The 20,216-nt window shown below is 36.8% G+C and overlaps 1 protein-coding gene across 3 annotated transcripts in view; it reads right to left on the bottom strand.

Moving 5' to 3' along the window:
- The window catches only part of Ppp4r4 (protein phosphatase 4 regulatory subunit 4), a 116,663-nt gene that overhangs the window by 53,809 nt on the left and 42,638 nt on the right, over positions 1-20,216 (bottom strand). For 2 of the 3 annotated variants that reach the window (XM_076847995.2, XM_076847994.2), the window contains exons 4-8: positions 7,241-7,388; positions 6,686-6,759; positions 5,110-5,216; positions 4,215-4,322; positions 872-993 (exon numbers count right to left, since the gene is read on the bottom strand). In XM_076847995.2, the coding sequence (XP_076704110.1) occupies positions 872-993; positions 4,215-4,322; positions 5,110-5,216; positions 6,686-6,759; positions 7,241-7,388 (559 nt within the window). Of the gene's footprint in view, positions 1-871; positions 994-4,214; positions 4,323-5,109; positions 5,217-6,685; positions 6,760-7,240; positions 7,389-10,112; positions 10,486-10,592; positions 10,697-20,216 lie in introns of those variants that run through there. The other variant, XM_076847996.2, reaches the window with a different exon arrangement.

Here is a 20,216-nt window from a genome sequence, read left to right on the forward strand (position 1 = left end):
GACCTATGCTGATCCAGTGAAGGCAAGAGAACAAAAACAATACCAGGCTTTCTAGTTTGGAGCCTGGAGGATGACTCATTAATAGGAACAATGAGATTTGTTCAAATATCATAATTTTTATTCTTTTGGTTTGTCCTGTTACCTAAATGATTATTCTATAATTTTCATATAAATTATTGTCTACATTGCAATAATCCTAAAGAAACTCTCCTAGCTCAGATAAAAAGCTGGTAATCCCAGAGAATCTTAATCCTACAATTATACAATTAGGCTTCACACCTAAGTCTTGTCATTTACCCTTCCAAATTCCACCCTATCAAAATGGTTAATGTTTACTAATAAACTCATTGACTAGAGTTAGAGATCTTAGTCATACTCTAGTAGAGCAACTAGTGATTTTTGTTTCTTGATTTTTCACAACACTAAGAAGTTCCTCCTTACTGATTCACACTCATATGCCCCATCCCATAATATTGCTCACACAGACACGATTTCTGGCATTAAAATATTTTTAAGAAGGGAAACTCACCTAGTAAGGATTTAAGTTTAAGAAGGGAAACTCATTGTTATAGTAAGGACCTGTCTTAATGTGAATTAGTGGAAAAAGTTAAAGTTACTTCCCAAGCCACAGTCTTGCTCTCTGCACAAGTCAGTTAAATTCTGATGACAGAGTGTGAAATATGCAGCAATACTGGATGCCATGAGGGTAACCATGGAAGCAGAGAAGACACCAAAAGAAAGAGTCAAGGAGAGGCTAAATATTTATAATAAAACTTAAAAATTCTGAATCTACCTTTACACTTTATTTGTGACACAAAACATGAGACAGCACTGCTTTCAGATGCAAAGACGTATCCGGGTGAAGATTTACCTGTATCGAATATGTCAAGTAAATTAACCAAAGTTTCAAAAGCTGCAAGTCGCACACTGCTGCCTTCATCTCTAGAGAGTTCTATTAATTCAGGGAGCACCACACTTTTTGTGAGTTCTGTCCTGCACAATAATCAATAGAAGAAAATAAATCAAATCAACAAACTTGCAGCAAGAATTTACTGAAAACAAGTAGATAGAGTAGGTGTACAGAATATAAGAAAAACCATAAAGATGCTCCTGCTCTCTGAAGCTTGCGTCTGGCTAGAAGAGCAAATGCGGACACAAGAAATCCCAACAGTGCTCTCATACTGATTAAATCAGCTCCACTCCCCCCCACCCCGCGCAACACTGTTACCTGTGGAAATTGTAATGACTAGCAGTTTATATTAAACTTCATATAAATAGATAATTTTCCATTCTAAGCAACTTCAGGAAGCAATCTAGACTAATAAGAAAAACTTATCAGTAGTAATTATAGAGACCAAGCAAAATCTTTTTAATCTATGTTTCAGGTCATACATTATTTTTCCATTCACCTAAAACATGAAGTTACAAAAACTAACTTCTTATATAGAAGAATGGCACTAGATATTCTACCTAAAAGAATGAAACACAACGCAAAGGCTTTTAGAGAATGTATAATATTTATGTCAGATAGTTCTTTTTTATTTTTGGGGTACTAGGGATTGAACTCAGGGGCACTCAACCACTCAGCCACACCCCCAGCCCTATTTTGTATTTCATTTAGAGACAGGGTCTCATTGAGTTGCTTAGCACATTGCTTTTACTGAGGCTAGCTTTGAACCCACAATCCTCCTGCCTCAGCCTCCCAAGCTGCTGGAATTATAGGCATGCATCACCACACCTGGCTGTCAGAGAGTTCTTATTCAACATAACTTATTTCCATTTATTCCTCATGAGATACCATTACAATGCCACACACCTTGATAAAATGAAAGTTTAAGTGTAGACAGCTTTCTCAAGTGTAAGATAGAAGATGGGGTACGAATTATAATTGACATAAATATTTATAGTGCACAAGAGAGTCAGCAATGGATTATTCTTTCAATATTCAGACTCAGTCCTTGAAGGAACTTTTCTTTTCTGTTGTCTATAATTTTTCATCTCTGTTGTATGCTGACTATCAGCTATTCTCAAGGTAGATCATTCTTCCCTTCATTGCACATTTAAGACTTGTCTCTGAAAACTTTTATACATCTATCTTTTTCTTCTGAATTGAAACAGCTAATTCATCTTCTAAGTACTGATTGACTAAAGTTTTTAACCAGTCCTGGACTATTTACTGTTCACATAAATTTTTCTATTCCATTTTTACTTTTTAAAAAAAAAAATTAACTAGATCTAAATTATTCTTCCCTGAAGCTTTTTCACCTCAGTAGTCACATCACCACATTTTCAGTCTCATTTTATATCAGGGAAATTTTAATGAATTTTTGAAAAATAAGCAAAAGGTTTATTAACTTTCTTTATTAGAGCAAATTTTTAGGATTTTTTTTTTAATTTTCTTGACTGTTATTGGGAGATGATATAACCTGTAGAAGAGGAGGTCTTCTGGTCACTGGGGACACGCCTTGATGGGAATGTGGAACCTCACCCTTTCCTTTTTCTCATTATCACTTTCTGGCCATGAGAGATGTGCTTTACCACATGCTTCACACCATGGTGTGTTGCCTTGTCACAGGCCCAAAAGCAACAAGGTCAACTGATCATGGACCAGAACCTACAAAACTGTGAGCCAAAAGAAACCTTTTCTCCTTTTGGGGGGGCAGGGGGTAGGTACCAGGCATTGAACTCAGGGGTACTCAACCACTGAGCCACATCCCCAGCCCTGTTTTGTATTTTATTTAGAGACAGGGTCTCACTGAGTTGCTTAGCACCTTGCTTTTGCTGAGGCTGGCTTTGAACTCATGATCTTCTTGCCTCAGCCTCACGAGCAGCTGGAATTATAAGTGTGCATCTCTGTACCCAGAGAAACCTTTTCTGTTATTAGAGTGCTTACCTCAGGTATTTACTGCAGCAACAGAAAGCTAACTATCACAGTAGAAATCACATATTAGATAGTTTCTGCTATCATAACATGAAAGTCCTATGATTATGTCATTAATACGTCAAATGAATTCACAAATAAATACATATATGATTAAACAAATTAGTTTCTTAAGGGGATTCTAACTTAATAAGTTAGGTAGATTATTTCTAGTTTTACTTTTATAAATTAATCCTTAAGCAATAATCTTAGATTAATTTAAAAACACTTGACCCTCCAATTTTTAACAAAATGTCAGATGAGAAAAAAAATAGATAAATCATATTCTACATCTTCATAAAGTGATTAAGGTAACAGTTTGTTCTCCTCCCAGGTTGTGATCCTGACTGATACACATAGATTGGGTAAGACTGAATTCATTATGGTCTACAATGAGTCAAAAAGAGACACCTAGACTTAGAAGACCTATCAGAAAGAAGTTGGTTTTGAGATTAAAACAAGGGAATTGGTTACTCTAGTAAACTGTCAAGCTTACTAAATCCAAGAGTAGACATAGAACAGTATAGTTCAACGCTCTGAGTCTGTATGACACCATAAAGCTTTCCCAAGGCCTTAAATAAAATTAAAAATGGTATAAAAGACCATAAATTGACTTTCCTTGTTGTGAATCAAAGAACCAGATAAAACCAGTGCAACTTCTACAAAAATAAGAGACTCCAATATTTGGTAACAATTTAGATCCTTTAAAAAAAAAAATCTGTTAAAACAAAGTTGCCCAAGATGGTTTTAGATAAGATTGCCTTTAATATCATGCTTACAGCTTGATAAGAGATTTGATTTAGAGGAGAAGAGAATAAACTAGCTGTCCTATATCTTTCTTCCCTGAGCTTCATGCACCCAAAGGGCAAGGAAAGCAGAGCTGGGAGTGGACGTCTGGACTGTACAGGGACAGAGAGAGAGGCTGCCATGACAGCATCTCGTTGGAAACAAGCCTCCATCAGCCAGAGAATAATCAGCCAAAAGAAATGCCCCTACTACATTCCAAGCATGGTTTATACTAGGACATTTCCCTTTCTTGGATCTAAGCCTTTGGAACAATAACTAAATAACTAAAGTAAGAAGAAAAGAAATTAACATTAATTGAATGCCTACACCTTGCTCAGCACATTCCCTTTAATCTCTTTTAATCCAGACATACCAAGAGGTGCTTGTCATGATCACTTTGAAAAATCACATACAGTGAACCTTTTCAATAGCACACTTTCCTGGAATACAGGGTTTGACAATCCAGAAATAAGACAACAGCAGCATAAGGAACTAAAAGTGCACTTACCCAATGCCCTGAGCTATATTTTCTAGTTGCCGACACATACAAGATCGAACTTCATATTCTACATCTTGACAGAGTGATTTTACCAGGGGAAGTATTTCTCTTTTAATACTGAGGGAGGAGAGCAAAGAAACATGTAATGGGTGAATGTTTAAGAATAATTAAGATTTTCAAGCAATTACCATCAAACTCTTAAATCACCTTTAATAACACTATAAGTCTTTTGGTTTACAAATCATTTTTACATGTTATTAAATTTGGATGTTATCATCATCTACTTGTAAATTATGTATATGACAGTATCAGCTAAAAATAATGGTTAATTGTGGATTGGCAGATGAATGTCTGTAGCTTAGCAAAAGGCTATAGCAATGAAATATCTCATTCTGTTATCCTTCAACTTCATGTTTTACTCTCCTGTCATAATTACATAGCATCCCATTACTTCCACTTGGTATTTGTCATCTTGACAGAGAGCGGCATATGAATTATGAACATATCTCATAAAACTTCAACGTAAGATTTATTCAAAATAACAAATTCAAAACCAACACATAAGAAAGCAGGAAAACCACCTTTATGTCATGTACACCAAATTTGGAAGTCCTAAGATAATGCTATTTGATCCTCAAAAGTACACTACGTGTGGGATATGAAGATCACATGGGAAGCAGAAAATAAGTTAATCTTACTGATCTTGAAATTGAAAAGCCGTGAGATCGAGCAGAAACACTTCTTGATAAGTAAATTTCTGTCTGGGAATTATATAAAGTTAAAATATCTAAACTTGTATGTAATGTGAAATAATATAAATTGAACATAATTATTAATCATACAATCATTATACATTTTAAATCAATTTGTTAAAAGAGATAAAAAATTATATGCAAATACTCACGTATGGGCATCAAATTTGTTGGTCAATTTTCCTAAAATTTTACAACTAACTAAACGAGACTGGACTGTTTGGGAAAGTTGTGCCTTGGAAACAAGTGGATTCAAAATCTAAAGAGAAAATATTTAGAAAACAAATTCACAAAATTTTATACATTCTTGTCACTAATGTCAGATATTTTCTTCAAAGAGTATTTTAATATTCTAAATGTTTTTAAAGAACCTGATTTATATTTTGAAGTACCTGGCTCATTACCTGGATCACTTTGTCTGTCTTCTGAGTTAAAGTAAAATGATGATAAATCATGCAATTAAAAACAATTAGAAGCAAAAAACTGAAATAAATTTTATGGTAAATTCTGCAATGATCTAAATGCACTCAAATATAGAAATATATAGAATGCACACAAATATAGAAATATAGAATATATAGATTATCCCTCATATATATAAACACTCTCTCTCTCTCTCTCTCTCTCTCTCTCTATATATATATATATATATATATATATATATATGAGGAATAGATAGATTAACGTGTGTGTGTGTGTGTGTGTGTGTGTGTGTGTGTGTGTCAGGGATAATCTTCAAAGAATGTAAAAATCATTTCATTAGAGGATAAGTTTTCTATTTTTGCTATTCTCTTAAATTCACTTAAAACTTTTCAAGAAAGATATACTAATATTTAAAAAAGACCAACCACAAATTGAAAATAATATTTTCAAGTATAACAAAGAATTGGCAACACAGATAGATGACATATATAAACAGTACTTGAAGATCAGACAACTCCAAAAGAATAAATAAAATTGATGTTAATATAACATATGGGAAAATAGAAGCATATTTTTTAATTCTAATTAAAATTTAATTCTATATTTAACACATTAAATTTAATGAGAATAAAACTGTTGATAAAAATCTAGAAAAACTAAATTTTTACGTAATGTTAGTCAAGAGCTTAAAAATGTTAATGCCCTCTGACCCAATAACTCCACTTTTCTGAAAGCTACAGGTAAAGAAATTATCTGAAAAACAGGAAAAACTCTACAGAGATGTTCCTTAATGCCTTATTTTGACTGTAAAGCTTAAGCCTGAAAACAACCTTAAATGTTTAATGAGTAGTACGTGGTTTTACAACTACTACAAAATAAATTTAAAATAATGTAGAAAACTCATGCTAAGTAGAAAACAATCATACACAGGTTCAACATGATTACTAATATGGCAAACACCAAGCATATATAGGGAAATCTGAAGAGAAATATATCAGAATCTTACAAGTAGCCACATATCAGAACCATGAATTATTTTTCTCCCATTTATTTTCTGTCTTTACTCAAATTTTCTACAGTGATCATGTGTTGCTTTCCAAATGGGAAACAATTTTATTCCTTTGAAAAAAACATTTTTGACCAAAATTTAAAAACTTACTATGAGCCAGGGTTATAGCTCAGTAGTAGAACAGTTGCCTAGTACATATGAAGCACTGGGTTTGATTCTCAGCACAACATAAACTAAAAGTATTAAAAACAAACTTACTTATTACAAGCAACAACATCAACAAAAACCAGTGTTACCTCGTGCCTTAGAGTTTCCTTTGGCAATACTTCTATCACAGCCAGGAGAGTTTCCAGCCATGCGTTGCTGACACCTGATGGACACACATGTAACATGCTAAATTAAGCGTCTCACTTACCGCTGCTATTTCAACCCAGCCATCAATAGTTACAATAACATTCAATAGAAAGTATCCTATTCAAAGAGATTTTTCTATTTTTTCCTCTTAGGCAATATTTAGAAAATTTTTTATATTTAAAAATAATTTGGGAGATTATCTTAAACCCAAGGTACGTTATTTTGCTATATACTATATACTGTAAACATATGTCAAATAATAAGGTCTAAAAGGAAAGTATAAATCACAAGATGAACTAATGGGTCTTCAGCTTTCAAGGATACTAAATTTTGTGGGGTTTGTATGGCGACAGTCACAGCTGTTTTAAGTCATACCATCACTCAACTATTAGCCTGGCCTTATTCTGTTATCCTCATCAGCTCACAGAATTCAAATAACACCATGGCCATTTACAAGAAACAACAAAGAAATATGATTAAGCATGCCAGGCCCTGACCTGTGTCCCTTTGCTCCAGATGCAGGAGAATGACTTGGAGAAAGGAGTGGGCATACGTATGGACTGACACTGACTCTTCTTGCAGAATGGTCAGAAATGCTACCGCAGCCGTTAACTGCATTTCCACTCCTGCAACATGCAGGGCTTCCTGTGTAATCAGAGAGAGTTTGCTATTTACAGAGATGAGCAAACAGCAGTTACAATATTTAAAAACCCAAGATCACAGAAACCAAACACAGTCACATTCAACAAAATACTACATATGACATGTAAGGATATGTACTTGGTATTACTACTTTATATAAGAACTAAATCTGTTCCTAATCATTTAATTCAGTGGGCTACAGAAACCGTAACTGTCTTAAGACTTTTATAAAATCAATAACATTCCATTATTTTACTGAATAAAAATTATAAATAGTATAAAACCTTTAAACAAAAGAGTAGGCATTTTTGATGGGTTTGAATTTCTATTTTGCTACTGCTATTGTACAGATGTCATTCTACCTAGAAAAATAACATCAATGCTTAATCACACATGTTTTCATTACTTGTATTTCTATTTCAAAATAAAGATTATGCACTCTACTATGAAAAGGAATACACTTAAGGATGTACCAATGTATTCTCCCTTTAAAACACCTGGCAAGAACATAAATTACCATGAAGTAAACATTTTAAAAGAACTTCTTAAATATAAAAATGTTTTTTAAAGAAATCACTTATATTGAAACCATCTCTATTCACCATTTCAATAATTTTAAAGTGCATATTCAAACCAAAAGCCTACATTAGAAAATTTTCAACACATAAAAGTTTTTAAAAAATGCTTCATAAACTACATCAAACATATTACCTTTACTTCTCTAGAAGTTTGAGACAGACACAGGTCAGAGGGAGTGTGCGTGTGATGTAAAAGCAGTTGAAGGTGTTTTTGTTCAATCACATTTGGAAATTATGGGAATTCCCCTTATATAACTATTTTCTTACTAATAAATTTACTAGAACATCATGGGACTCACAGTCATAAAATAAAATTTCATTTCTGTGATTTTAGGAATACTGATCTTTCTACATCATTCCCTCATATATATATATATATATATATATATATATATATATATATATATATATATATGTGAATTACAGCATAATCTTTATAGGCATTTAAATCATTTAAACAGCTTTTCTTTACAACTTACAATTTATTTTTCAAAATGAGCATTTTAATAATGACCACTCTACATTCAACTAACTTTCTTTACACTCCCCTTGACAATTTAAGTAGAAACCTCACCTGGTCCAAACCTTAACTGAGCTCTTGCCAAAACCTGTTCCTCTGTCAATCTTCCTCTTCAACTTCTAGCTGCTCATCCCCACAACACCAGGGTCATCCCCTCACTCATCCCAATCAAAGATCAATAAACCCTGAAGAATCTCCCTTCAAAACAGATCCAGAATCTGACCACTTCTCACTTCTACCACTACCACCCTATCCCAAGCCACCGTAGTCTCCAGGCTGAATTAGTCTAATCACCCTTAATCAGTCCCTGATTCCACCATGGACCCTCTGCTATCTACTCTCTATAAAGCAGCCAGAGAGATGCTTTCAAGAAATATATCAGATTACACCACTTTTCTGCTCAAAATTCTCCAACAGCTTTCTTCCTCAAAGTCAAAGTCAAATTCCCTTTAGTGACTTCAGGATCTGTCAGTTCCATTCTGTGCTCAGATTTCCACATGGTGCATCTCTGACCTCTTTCAAGCCTCGACACAACACCATCTTTTCAACAAGTCCTTCCCTGATGATCCTATTTTAAACTAAAAGCGTCCCCTTCCCAGCTTACACCACCATCAGCCCATGCGGCATTGGTTCAGGTTCTCTCTCCTCCATATAGAACATAATCTACTTAACCGTAAGAATTTTTGTCCATTTGATTACTAATGCATCCCCAACTCCTAGCACACAGCAGGCACTCAGTAAGCAACTGCTGGATGACTAAATATCTTTTGCTCTTTCACTTAAACTTTCTGCTCCTGTTACTTTCTTCTTTCACGCATAGTTTCCACATCTCCTAAAAGGTGGCTTCAAGAGATTCTGAGGTGAGTTCTAAAGACTAAGGATTTGGTAGAATTTGGCCAAAGGTAAAGCAAAAATGGATCACATAGATCCTCACTCCTTTTTCTATCATGTCCCATAAGGAGTGGTCCATGCCATCTTCTGCCCCAACAGCTCTGTGACGGTGGTTTACATTCTATACCCAGATTCCTTGATTCAGCACAGTGGGACCACCACCAGTCACCATATGAGAGGTAACATACATGGTTTTACAGCAGAAAAAACATTCAGGGCAGAGAAGTATTTTGCTGAAGGCCAGTGAGCTAGTTAACTGGCAACTCTATGACTTACCCCTTGCCTGCCAGAAGCCAAAGACCCCTAAGTACTGACTTCTTCCTCACTGATCCTGCACATCCATTTGTCATTGTAAGGCAAGGCTTAAACCAACTCTAAGCCTTCATATGGCAGTGAGGGACATCTGGCAGTAGCATCTGCCATGGCAAAGCCTTCTGTGTAATCTATCACACATTCAGGTGGCTGGGTTTGGTTTTATTTTGTTCTAAGCTTTTATATCACATGTTCAAATGTTGTTTTACAAGTTTTTTTCAACTAAAAATCCATCACACATCTATCTTAAGAGTTCCTGGCTGAGAGAAAAAGAGAAGGAATATTAAGGCATAAAGCAGAAGTGGTAATTGGTCTCTGAAACCAATCCTCCCATCTCCCTTGTTTTAACTGTTTCCAAAACAAACATTTGTTTCACACTAACAGTTTTGAATTTGGAAAACACTTTTGAAATATCTGAAGTGGCCAGTGTGCATCATCGTTACAGATTTCAGAAGGCATAGACTTTATTTAGAAACAGAAGGACTTTGCAAAGAAATATTTAAATAGTGAGGGCCACAATGCACATTCCAGTTCATGTGAGTCTGCTGTTTTAAGTTCCGAGAGCTAAATTCTGCCCCCTAAAGTCATTAAGTCCAGGGTTTGCACATATGCAAACTGTGTGCAGAGAAGAACATGTGGAGCTCTCCGGCTTCATTCTTCTTACTGTGTGACTTAGTCTTGACTCCCGCAGCAACATTTGCCCCAACTATTTTGCATTTAATTTTCGAAAAATCCTCAAGTCTTATCAGGAATTGGGTTTTTCTCTTGTTGTGCTGACTTCAACATCTGGAACTGTCCACTGTTAAGAAACCAGCACAGACTAAGAGATTTTATCACTGCTAAAAAATCAAATGATTTCTAAACATATGTTTCTGATACATAGTACAAGGAGAGCATGATACTTACCCCAAAGCGTTCTCCTCCACAGAGTCACACCCTCTGGACAAATATATGTGAGATCCATACTCTCTGGATATATAAGTGTGTATCCTCATGGACCTTGGAAGACACTGAAAAGTAAATTTCTCTATTGCTTAAGTGCATGCCTTAAGGCCAGTTACCATTCCTCTTATATATTATCGCATGGCTGCCAGCCCAATTTGAATTCCTCAAAATGAAATGAGACAGTTGATAAATGAGAAAATGGTACATTTCCAAATTTAAAAAACTATTCCCACTCAAGGAAGGAAATTCACCAGACACTTATATGTTTAAAATTTGTTCTTGAGTTAGCATGAAGGTGCAAGAAAGCGTTTTGTAAAACAATGTGATATCTTCCTTCCATGCAGAGAGGGAAATAGCCCTATCTCCAATGAACCTACATTATATCCATCAAAAGATATATCTCAGGCTGGGGTTGTGGCTCAATGGTAGAGCACTCACCTAGCATGTGCAAAGCACTGGATTCAATCCTCAGCACCACATAAAAACATAAAAATAAAGGTATTATGTCCACCTACAACTAAAAAAAATTTAAAGATATATCTCTTTACAATACATATATAGGGAAGTATTATATAAATCATTAGTCCAAAAGAACAAATATTTTAGATCTATATGTTTTGAAACTAATCTTATTTAATAAAACTGGAAAACACATTTTCAGAGAATGGTGCTTGAATAAGGTAAAAGAACTGGAAAATTACAAAATGTCTTCGTGTATTTTTAGAGATAACATCCTGGATTTTTAAAAAAAATTAATAGGGATCTAAACATGTGGGGTATTGAAGGTAATAAATATGGGAATTTTCAATAATTAAAAATGACAGTGAATATCTCTTTTCATTATAAAATTGCAATATTTGTAACAGACTTTAAAACTGAGTTAAAATGTGAATAATTGAAACATGCTAACTCTAAAATACCTTTACAATTCACTGTAATACCTCATTCTTTTCACTATCACTGATTTTCACATTCTGCACCAAAATAAAGGATGGAGAGGAGTGATTAAGAGCACAGAAAGTCAGTCTGAACTGGGAAATAAAGTAAAGACAGTAGACAGAACAACATTTCAGGGATTAAACACAAGGTTCATGAGGAGGTCCACATAAAAATTCCCTCAAAGGCCCTTTCTATAAAGGAAATACCAGTAACAACAGCAACTATCATGTGACTCCTATGATGTACAGTGACATGTTCTGCCATGCAAAATCTTAAGACCAACAAAATATATGTCAGGGTCATGGTTTCAAAATTTAACCTCCAGCTGAAATATTCTGCAAAGTCATTTTTACATATAATAAATTAGAATCATGGATAATTTTATGACTTAGGATAAAAATGTAAGGCAGCAATGTCAAACTTTGCCAACAAAAGTATGTGCTTATGAAGGTAATATCTACTAAATGAACGTGATCACTGTTAAATAACCATTTTAAATAACTCATAGCAATATTTAATTAATTAAATCTTTTTGAAAAAATTACAAACTGTTTTCTTGGTGAAAAAGTAGCAATTGCAAATTTGGTAATTTCTATAAGCAAATAGAAATGGGGCTTTTTTTCTAGTCAGTCACTAAAAATCTAATTCTGAAGAGAATGTAGTTTCAATTTCATCCTCAGTATTTATTAAGTACCAGTATCATGCTAAGGTTCCAAGTACTTGGCAAAAAGTCCAAAGATAGGGTCCTCTGCCTTAGAGTGACTTCTGCTGGCTGTATACATTCACACTCAAAAAATACTCATTTAGTTACATTCAAGGCATTCAGTAGGTGCTAGAGACCTAGCAATCAGTAAGCAGGGCTAGCAGTGCACCTTACATCCTGACAACACTGCTAATTTGTCATTAAATCTCTGAAAGGGCTAAGATAAGAAGTACAATATGCCATAAGAAAGGTGACCTGTGAGGAGTCCGAGAGGCTTTACTGAGAAGTGACAACTGACATATGTGAATAAAAAGAAATCCTAGACAAAAGAGTGGGAAAGAGAGAGAGGAAACAGCAAGGGTGGGAAAGAAGACACTCCCAGCACTGAGAAGTAAGGAGAAGCATGCAGATGAAAAGAAATGAAAGAAGACCCATCAGCGAGCCTGGAGCAGAGCGAGAGGGTTTGCCGAGGTGGTGAAATAGTGCCAATTATGCACAGCCTTAGAAGCATTAGGCAAGAGAATATGCAAATTATAGCTTTAAATGCTTTGAAATATCAAGTTGATTATAAAGTTGGAAATGAATCAAAAAGGAGAGAGGTGGGATGGAATGGGAGGGAGACAGAGGGTGAAGATCCCTTGCAAAGCTATGACACGAACCTGCAACAGCCCTCATAAGAGCCTGGCTAGGGTGGAGGCAGTGCAGTGGGAGAGAGTGAGCAGAGCCAAGAAATAGTAAGTCATGGAAGAAACAGGATTACTTAATTCGTCAGTAAAAGAATCAATGGTACCAAGGATGACTCCCAAAACCCTGGCTTATAAACCAGGAAGAGAGTATGAGGACATATTAGGATGGAAGACAGTGCAGGAAGCTTGGGTACTGGGGAAACTGCTAACTCTGAGATGCCTCTGAGACTTATAAAAAGAGATGACAAGCAGAAAGTCGTACAGACAGATCTGATACTCAGGAAAGGTCTGCTGATAAGGAAGTGGTCTGCATGGATGGTATTTAAAGGCATGGGGTCTCCTGTGAAGGGAACAGAGACAACAGTGGAGAGCTCCTGCTGTGAATGTGATTCTACCTCAACAGAGGGAGGCTGAGAGCATGATGTGTAAATGAGGAGGCTGCCGCAACGTTTGGGCAGAATATTTAATTTTAATTTTATGTTCTAAAGTATTCCTACCATATCCCTAAAAAATAACCAACTCACCAGAGTGTATGTAGGGGTGACGACAGGGCACAGTAGAGGGGCATAGGTGTACAGAACCTGTGCAGGTTGCAAACAGAAACATTTGGGTTAATGTCATTCTGAAATTAAACCAAGAAGGAGTAATAAAGGAAAGGAATCTTCCTCTTCTAGACTTAAGTAATCCCAGACAACTTTCTAATAAGGATAATTTTTTAAAGCTGGACAAAACAGAAATCCTCTGCATAAGGGCACATGGAAACTAACAAGATAATGATCCAAGAAATGCCAGAAATCAAGAAAAGTGAACATGTAGGTCTAGGCCTGCTTCCTCCCCAAGATACATGCTGATTATATATAGAAGAGTCTAAGAGACTGAAAGCCTCAGAGACTTCACTGGCTGCCTTGCAGAGGCCCTGGCAGCCCCTCTGCACTAGCAGGAAGAGTGCCCCACTCCTGCCATAGGTGGCCTGGCAGGGAGAGAAGCCCCACACTGAAAGGGGACCGAGAGACTTTATGGCTAGTGCAGTGTTGGCCAGAAGAAGGATGAGATTCCCCTAGGTCCCAAACCATTTCCACAAATAATCTGTCACATACTAGGTCAAGCACACAATCAATACTATCCAGACACAGGAGAAGACAACATGAATGAGAACCAGCAAACCACCAGAAAACAGAAACACTGGTATTCCCTGTTACATACCTGGTGCAAGAGATAAAAGACACAACTAAGAATTTCAACAGGGGATTCTAATATATATTTTTCCAAAACTGACAAAATAAGTCAGATCCAAGAAGCTGTAAATAATCCCCCAAAGAAATTTGCATATTGGCACTGTAAAATCCTAGGCTAATAAAAAATCTACTTAAAATGTGTGTAAAATGCATTTCAGATCAACAAACAGAGAATTTATACTAAAGGGTGTTCTTCATGAAGGAAAAAAAATGATACCAAATAGAAATACTATAGGCAACAAGAATTGATAAATATGTAGAAAATCTAAATAAATATTAATTACATAAAATAATAACTATAACAATATCTGTGAGGTTTAAAGTACATAAATAATTAAAGTGTATTAATATATAAGTCAGAAGATGATTAAATGGAATTAAAGAGTTGTAAGGATCATATATCAGACAGAAAGAGGGCAAAAATACTGAGGAACATTAAAATTTGCTTAGTCTTTGTTGCAGTGTCTAAGGTTAGTAACAAAAGCGAAGAAAAAAAATGTATATAACTTCCCAGCCAACAGAAGGCAGAGAAAGTAGAATAAAACTATATACTTTAAAAAAGGAAATAAATAAGGGAAAAAGGAACATAGAAAAGTGGGCAAAAAGAAAAAGCAAATGCAATGTAAGATGACATGTGATTACATTAAATGTAAATAGATTTAAATGGTATTTTTAATAGGATGATATTTCTTTTTTTCTCATGTTTTGGATCAAATGTGTCAGATTGAATTGAAAAATAAAACCCAATCCTGTTTGTAAAATAAACTTTAAGACACGTGGATAAATCACAGATTAGAAGATATTTAAACACGTAACCAACAAAGAGCTTGGAACCAGAATATAGAAAAGGTATTATCCCATTAGAATGCTACACCACACTCGTACATGGATATTTGGGTAGTTTTCAGCTTTGGCTATTATAAACAAAGCTGCAGTGAACATTCTTGCCAATACTTGGTATGGTCAGAGCTTTTTAAATAGGTATATACTAGATCCACTTGCATTTCTGTAATGCCTAATGATGTTCAATATCTTATGCTTATTGTTCATCCACAAATCTCCTTTGGTGAATGTCTTTCAAATTTCCAACTGAATTGTTTTCTTATTATTGAGTTTTGAGATTCATTTACATATTCTAAACATAAGTCATCTATCAGATATGTAATTTACAATATTTTTCCCATTTTGACTTGTCTCATCAAATCTCTTAACATTAATTGTCTTCTGAAGAACATTCACATTTGTCAAATTCTTCTTCCATGGATCCAACTGTAATCATTATACTAAGAAATCTTTGCCTACCTCACCAAGGTCACAAAGATTTTTTCTTATGTTTTCTTCTAGATGTTTTATGATTTTAGTTTTTAACATGTAGGTATATGATCTGTCATTATTGTTGTTGTTCTTCGGTTTGGTGCAACATGCAGACTTTCTCCAATTGGTCCAATGCCATTTGTTTAAAAGCCTGCCCTGTTGGTACTGAATTGCTGCTGTACCTATGTTAAAAATGAATTTACAATTTTAAGATTTTAAGGGTACCTGGTCTGTTTAACTCTCTGTGCCATTTTTCTTCGTCTGCAGTTTCTGAACAATCCTCACCTTTGTTCTTCAGTATGTAACATTTCCTTTGATTCTGGCTGCTCCCAAGACTGACTTTTTTTTTTTTTTTAATGTTAGCAGTTTTATTTTGCTGTAGCTGGGGGCGGGGTATGTATCCTGCTTGGTGCCTTCTGAGATTCATGGGTCATGCTTTGTTCTTTCATTAATTTCAGAAAAGTCTTAGTCATTATTTCTTCAAATGATTTTCTTCCCTGTCCTCTTTTCTCATTCTGAGACTCTCTAGGCATTAGAGCACTTTACACTGTCTCAAAACCACTGGACGCTCTAGACTATCATTCTGCACTATTTTTTCTTTGTGTTTTGGTTTGAACAATGTCTATCTTCATGTTCCCTGACTTTTCTCCAATTGTGTCCAAATTCCTGATAAGCCTACTAAAGAAATCTGATAGCATCTTTTTATTTCTAGCATTTGATATAGTATCATCACTGTTGAAACCCCCTATATGTCCGTGCATTTTATTTTTCTATCAGATTTTTTAACATATTTAAAAAACATATTATTTTAAATTTCCTAATACCTCTAATATTTGGGTCATTGCTAATACTAGACCTGCTGTTTGCTTTATGTCTTGGTCATTAATCCCCCTTATTTTGTGTACCTAGAAATTTTTGACTGAAAGGTGGATTTTCAGTGAAGATGGAGGTAATGGTACCTGTGCTCTGAAACGGACAAGCCTCCTCTGCTAGGCTCTCTATATGGGGGATGAATAAGTTTATCCAGTAGTTAAGCTGGGTTTGAGCTCTGCTGTTGCTAACTTTCACAACTTCACAGTTTCAAACCTGCCCCCCCACCGCAGCAGATCACTGCTACCTAGTGTTCAATGGGCAGCCTGAAATATTTTCCTCAGTGCTCCTGTTCCACTCTCAGCAGGAGTCTCTCTCAACACTCTGGTCAGGGACCACTGTTGTTTATTACCATATGCTTAGGCTAACAGTGGAGGTAAGGGATTCCTGACATAATCCGACCTCATCTCAGATCCAGGCCTTTCAGCTTGAGCCTCAGCACTGGAGCTTTATCAGTGCTCCTATCGTATGACCTTGTATCCTGGAGAAGGAAGATCTTTGTCAGGGTTGTTTCCTGCCCATTCCTCACTGGTAGCAGACCTCTGCTTTCTATCAGTTCAGGGTCTTAAGTCCAATATCTCCCACCCTTCCCCCAAGGGCAAGAGGCTCAAGTTTCCATCCTTTTTCCAGAAACATTATCCAGGAGACTTGGCTGAATTTGCTTCTACCACAGCCACAGAAGCAGGCCCTAAAAGCAGGAAGGTTCACTGCACCTTTTCCCAGGAGATCAGGCCTTTGCTTCACAAGAGAGAAGGTTCTGAGGCAATACACAGAGTTTGTTTCTGACCCTCAACAGCAGCTAATCACCATCACACCTGCTCTGCCTCCCAATTTCATGAGCAAACAGTGGAGACCTGGGGCTAGAGCTGGCAAGTGGGTGAGTGCAAGGCTTCCTTGGGTCTGGAGCTCCAAGTTATCCAAAATGTAATGGACTCTGCTGGCCTAGAGTCAGCCCATAAAAATCTGTTGAAAGTTTAAATGATTTTTTGTGATCCCTTGTGTAATGGCCACCTTTTTCTCCTATATTCTGCCAAAGGTTGGTGCCACTGCATCTCATTCTTCCTTAGAAGGTTTCTTTATCTTTAGAGGTAAGTTCACTTGGTTTCCTTGTAACCAGCTCTGATAAAGCTCAAGAAAAGTTATGATTCTACCAGACCCGCCAGCTGCCAGCCGCCGCCTGCACGACCCGGCAACCGTCGGCCGGCCTCCCGCCCGCATGTTGGACCCAGCCCGCGTGACCTGGCGACCGGCCTCCGAGGCACAGCTCAGCAGGAGCGGCGCAGGGACTCTAGGAAGAAGTCTCTAGCCAAGCCTTCATGAAATAGCGAACCCAGAACTGAAGCCAACAGAGATTGGGTCAGACCAGAGACAGACCAGTCCCACCCCTCCCTTCGGACACTTGGGCAAGGAGCCTGGGGCCCGCCATAGCAGAGAGGTGACGTCACCAGAGTTCGGTCGACGAAATTCCTTCCCAGCAGAATCCACTTTAGCAGGTGTGTGACTCCCACCCCCATAAGATACAACCAGCCGGGAAACCTCGGTAATCTCTCCAGGGGCGTGACTGTAGGGGCCAAGGGACTCCCGATCCCCAACTCCTCCTACCGCCAGCAGAGTGGATGTGAAAGTAGGGGCCGAGGGAAGCAGAGGGGATTCCCGATCCCCAACTCCCCTTACCACCAGCGGTGACACCCAAGGCCTTAGCCGCCAGTTTCCGGGGGCATGCCCACCAAAGGGGTCCGGAAAAATTAAACTGTTGGTTCCGAGAACAACGCTCCACAGCACTGGGGCTTAGATGAATGACAGAGAGAGTGCTCAGTCGTTTGGGAAATAGGGCACGCGGTGGGGCTGCAAGTGTAACCAGATCCTTGGGGAACCGCCTCCGGTGAACAGGACCTGGCTGGCTGGCAGGAGGAAAGGGGGAGGGGCTGGAGAAGTGAAAAGGCACTGGACTAACAGGATTGAGAGACTCCCAGGAGCCGTCTTACAGGGATTGCTGTCGGTACATAGAGGGCAGAAGCTCGGCTCGGAGGGCACAGCTCCGCCTACTGGAAGAGAAGAAAACAGATCTCTAAGACTTCAATTTTTTTTCTTTTTTCTTTTCTCCCCTTTTCCTTCTTTCTTTCTTTCCCGTTTCAAGTTTTATTGTTCTTTCCATTCTCTTCTAATCTATCTCTCTCTCCTTCTTTCTTTTTAAGAGCATCTTCCTTCCCCTACCCCGCAACTTTCATCCCAAGCATTTCTTCCATTACGTGTAATTGTCTAAATGCAAATAGGTGAATGTTTCGAGGCTGTCTATAGGGCTCCTAAATACCTAGCTACTACCAAATACCCTGATCCAATCGTCTGTTAATATCCCCCGTCAGTAGAGCAAACTTCTAAAGTAGCCAAGACATACTAACCCTCATACCTAAACATAAAGTCCTAAGAACAAACATAACATAACATAACCTAAACATAAAGTCCTAAGAACAAACAACAAATGGCTATATGCATACAGAATCCGGAAGCGTTTATGAATTGGATGAATCAGCATTAAAGTAAAATAAAGCCCAACATTTCTAGGCATAGTCTCCCACCACAAAGGAGAGACAACAGAGATATACAAAACCAAAACAAATTTATAGGAGAAAGCAGAAATACAGCAGTCAAACAGAGCTGGAAAGTAACGTGAACAACATGAAAAAACAAGGGAAAAAAGATTACAAACAATGCAGGACAACTTAAATCTACAGGAGGACCTAGAGGCATCAGAAAAATGGACAGAGAAAGAACTCAAGGCATACCTAACTCAGATGGAACGGAATATTAGAGAAGACATGAGACAGCAAGTCCAAGCAATGAAAGTATATTTTGAAAATGAATTAAATAAACAAATTCAAATGGCAAAGAACGAGCTCTACCAGGAGATAGAGATTTTTAAAAAATCAAACAGTAATCGTAGAAATGCAGGAAACCATAAACCAAATTAAAAACTCAAACGAGAATATTACAAATAGACTAGATCAAGTAGAAGTCAGAACATCAGATAATGAAGACATAGTTTATCAACTTGAAAAGAATATAGTCAACACAGAAAGGATGCTTAAAACTCACGAGCAATCTATCCAAGAGATATGGGATGTCATAAAAAAAACCAAACTTGAGAGTCATTGGGATAGAAGAAGGTATAGAGGTTCAAACCAAAGGAATGGACAACCTACTGAATGAAATAATCCTAGAAAACTTCCCAGATATGAAAGATGGAATGGATTGCCAAATCCTGGAAGCCTACAGGACCCCAAACATTCAAAACCGCAATAGACCAACTCCAAGACACGTAATTATGAAGATATCCAACATACAGAACAAGGAGAGAATATTAAAAGCTATGAGAGAAAGGAGGCAGATTACATTCAGGGGTAAACCAATTAGGTTAACAGCTGATTTTTCATCAGAGACATTGAAAGTGAGAAGATCCTGGAACAACATATTTCAAACGCTGAAAAATAATGGATTCCAACCAAGAATACTGTATCCAGCAAAATTATGCTTCAGATTTGACAATGAAATTAAAATATTTCACGATAAACAAAAGTTAAAAGAATTTGCAGCCAGAAAACCAGCACTGCGAGGCATTTTGAGCAAAATACTACAAGAAGAGAAATTGAAAAATAGCACCCAAAACTAACAGTGGGAGGTATCTCAGTAAAGGGGGAGAAAAATAACCAAAGAGGAAAAACTAGCCAAAATAAAATAAATAAAATAAATAAACATGACTGGAAGTACAAACCATATTTCAATAGTAACCTTAAATGTTTTTTTTTTAAAGATAGATAGAGAGAGAGAGAGAGAGAGGAGA

This window comes from Callospermophilus lateralis, chromosome 3 (genome assembly GCF_048772815.1).
Source record: "Callospermophilus lateralis isolate mCalLat2 chromosome 3, mCalLat2.hap1, whole genome shotgun sequence".
NCBI lineage: Eukaryota > Metazoa > Chordata > Mammalia > Rodentia > Sciuridae > Callospermophilus > Callospermophilus lateralis.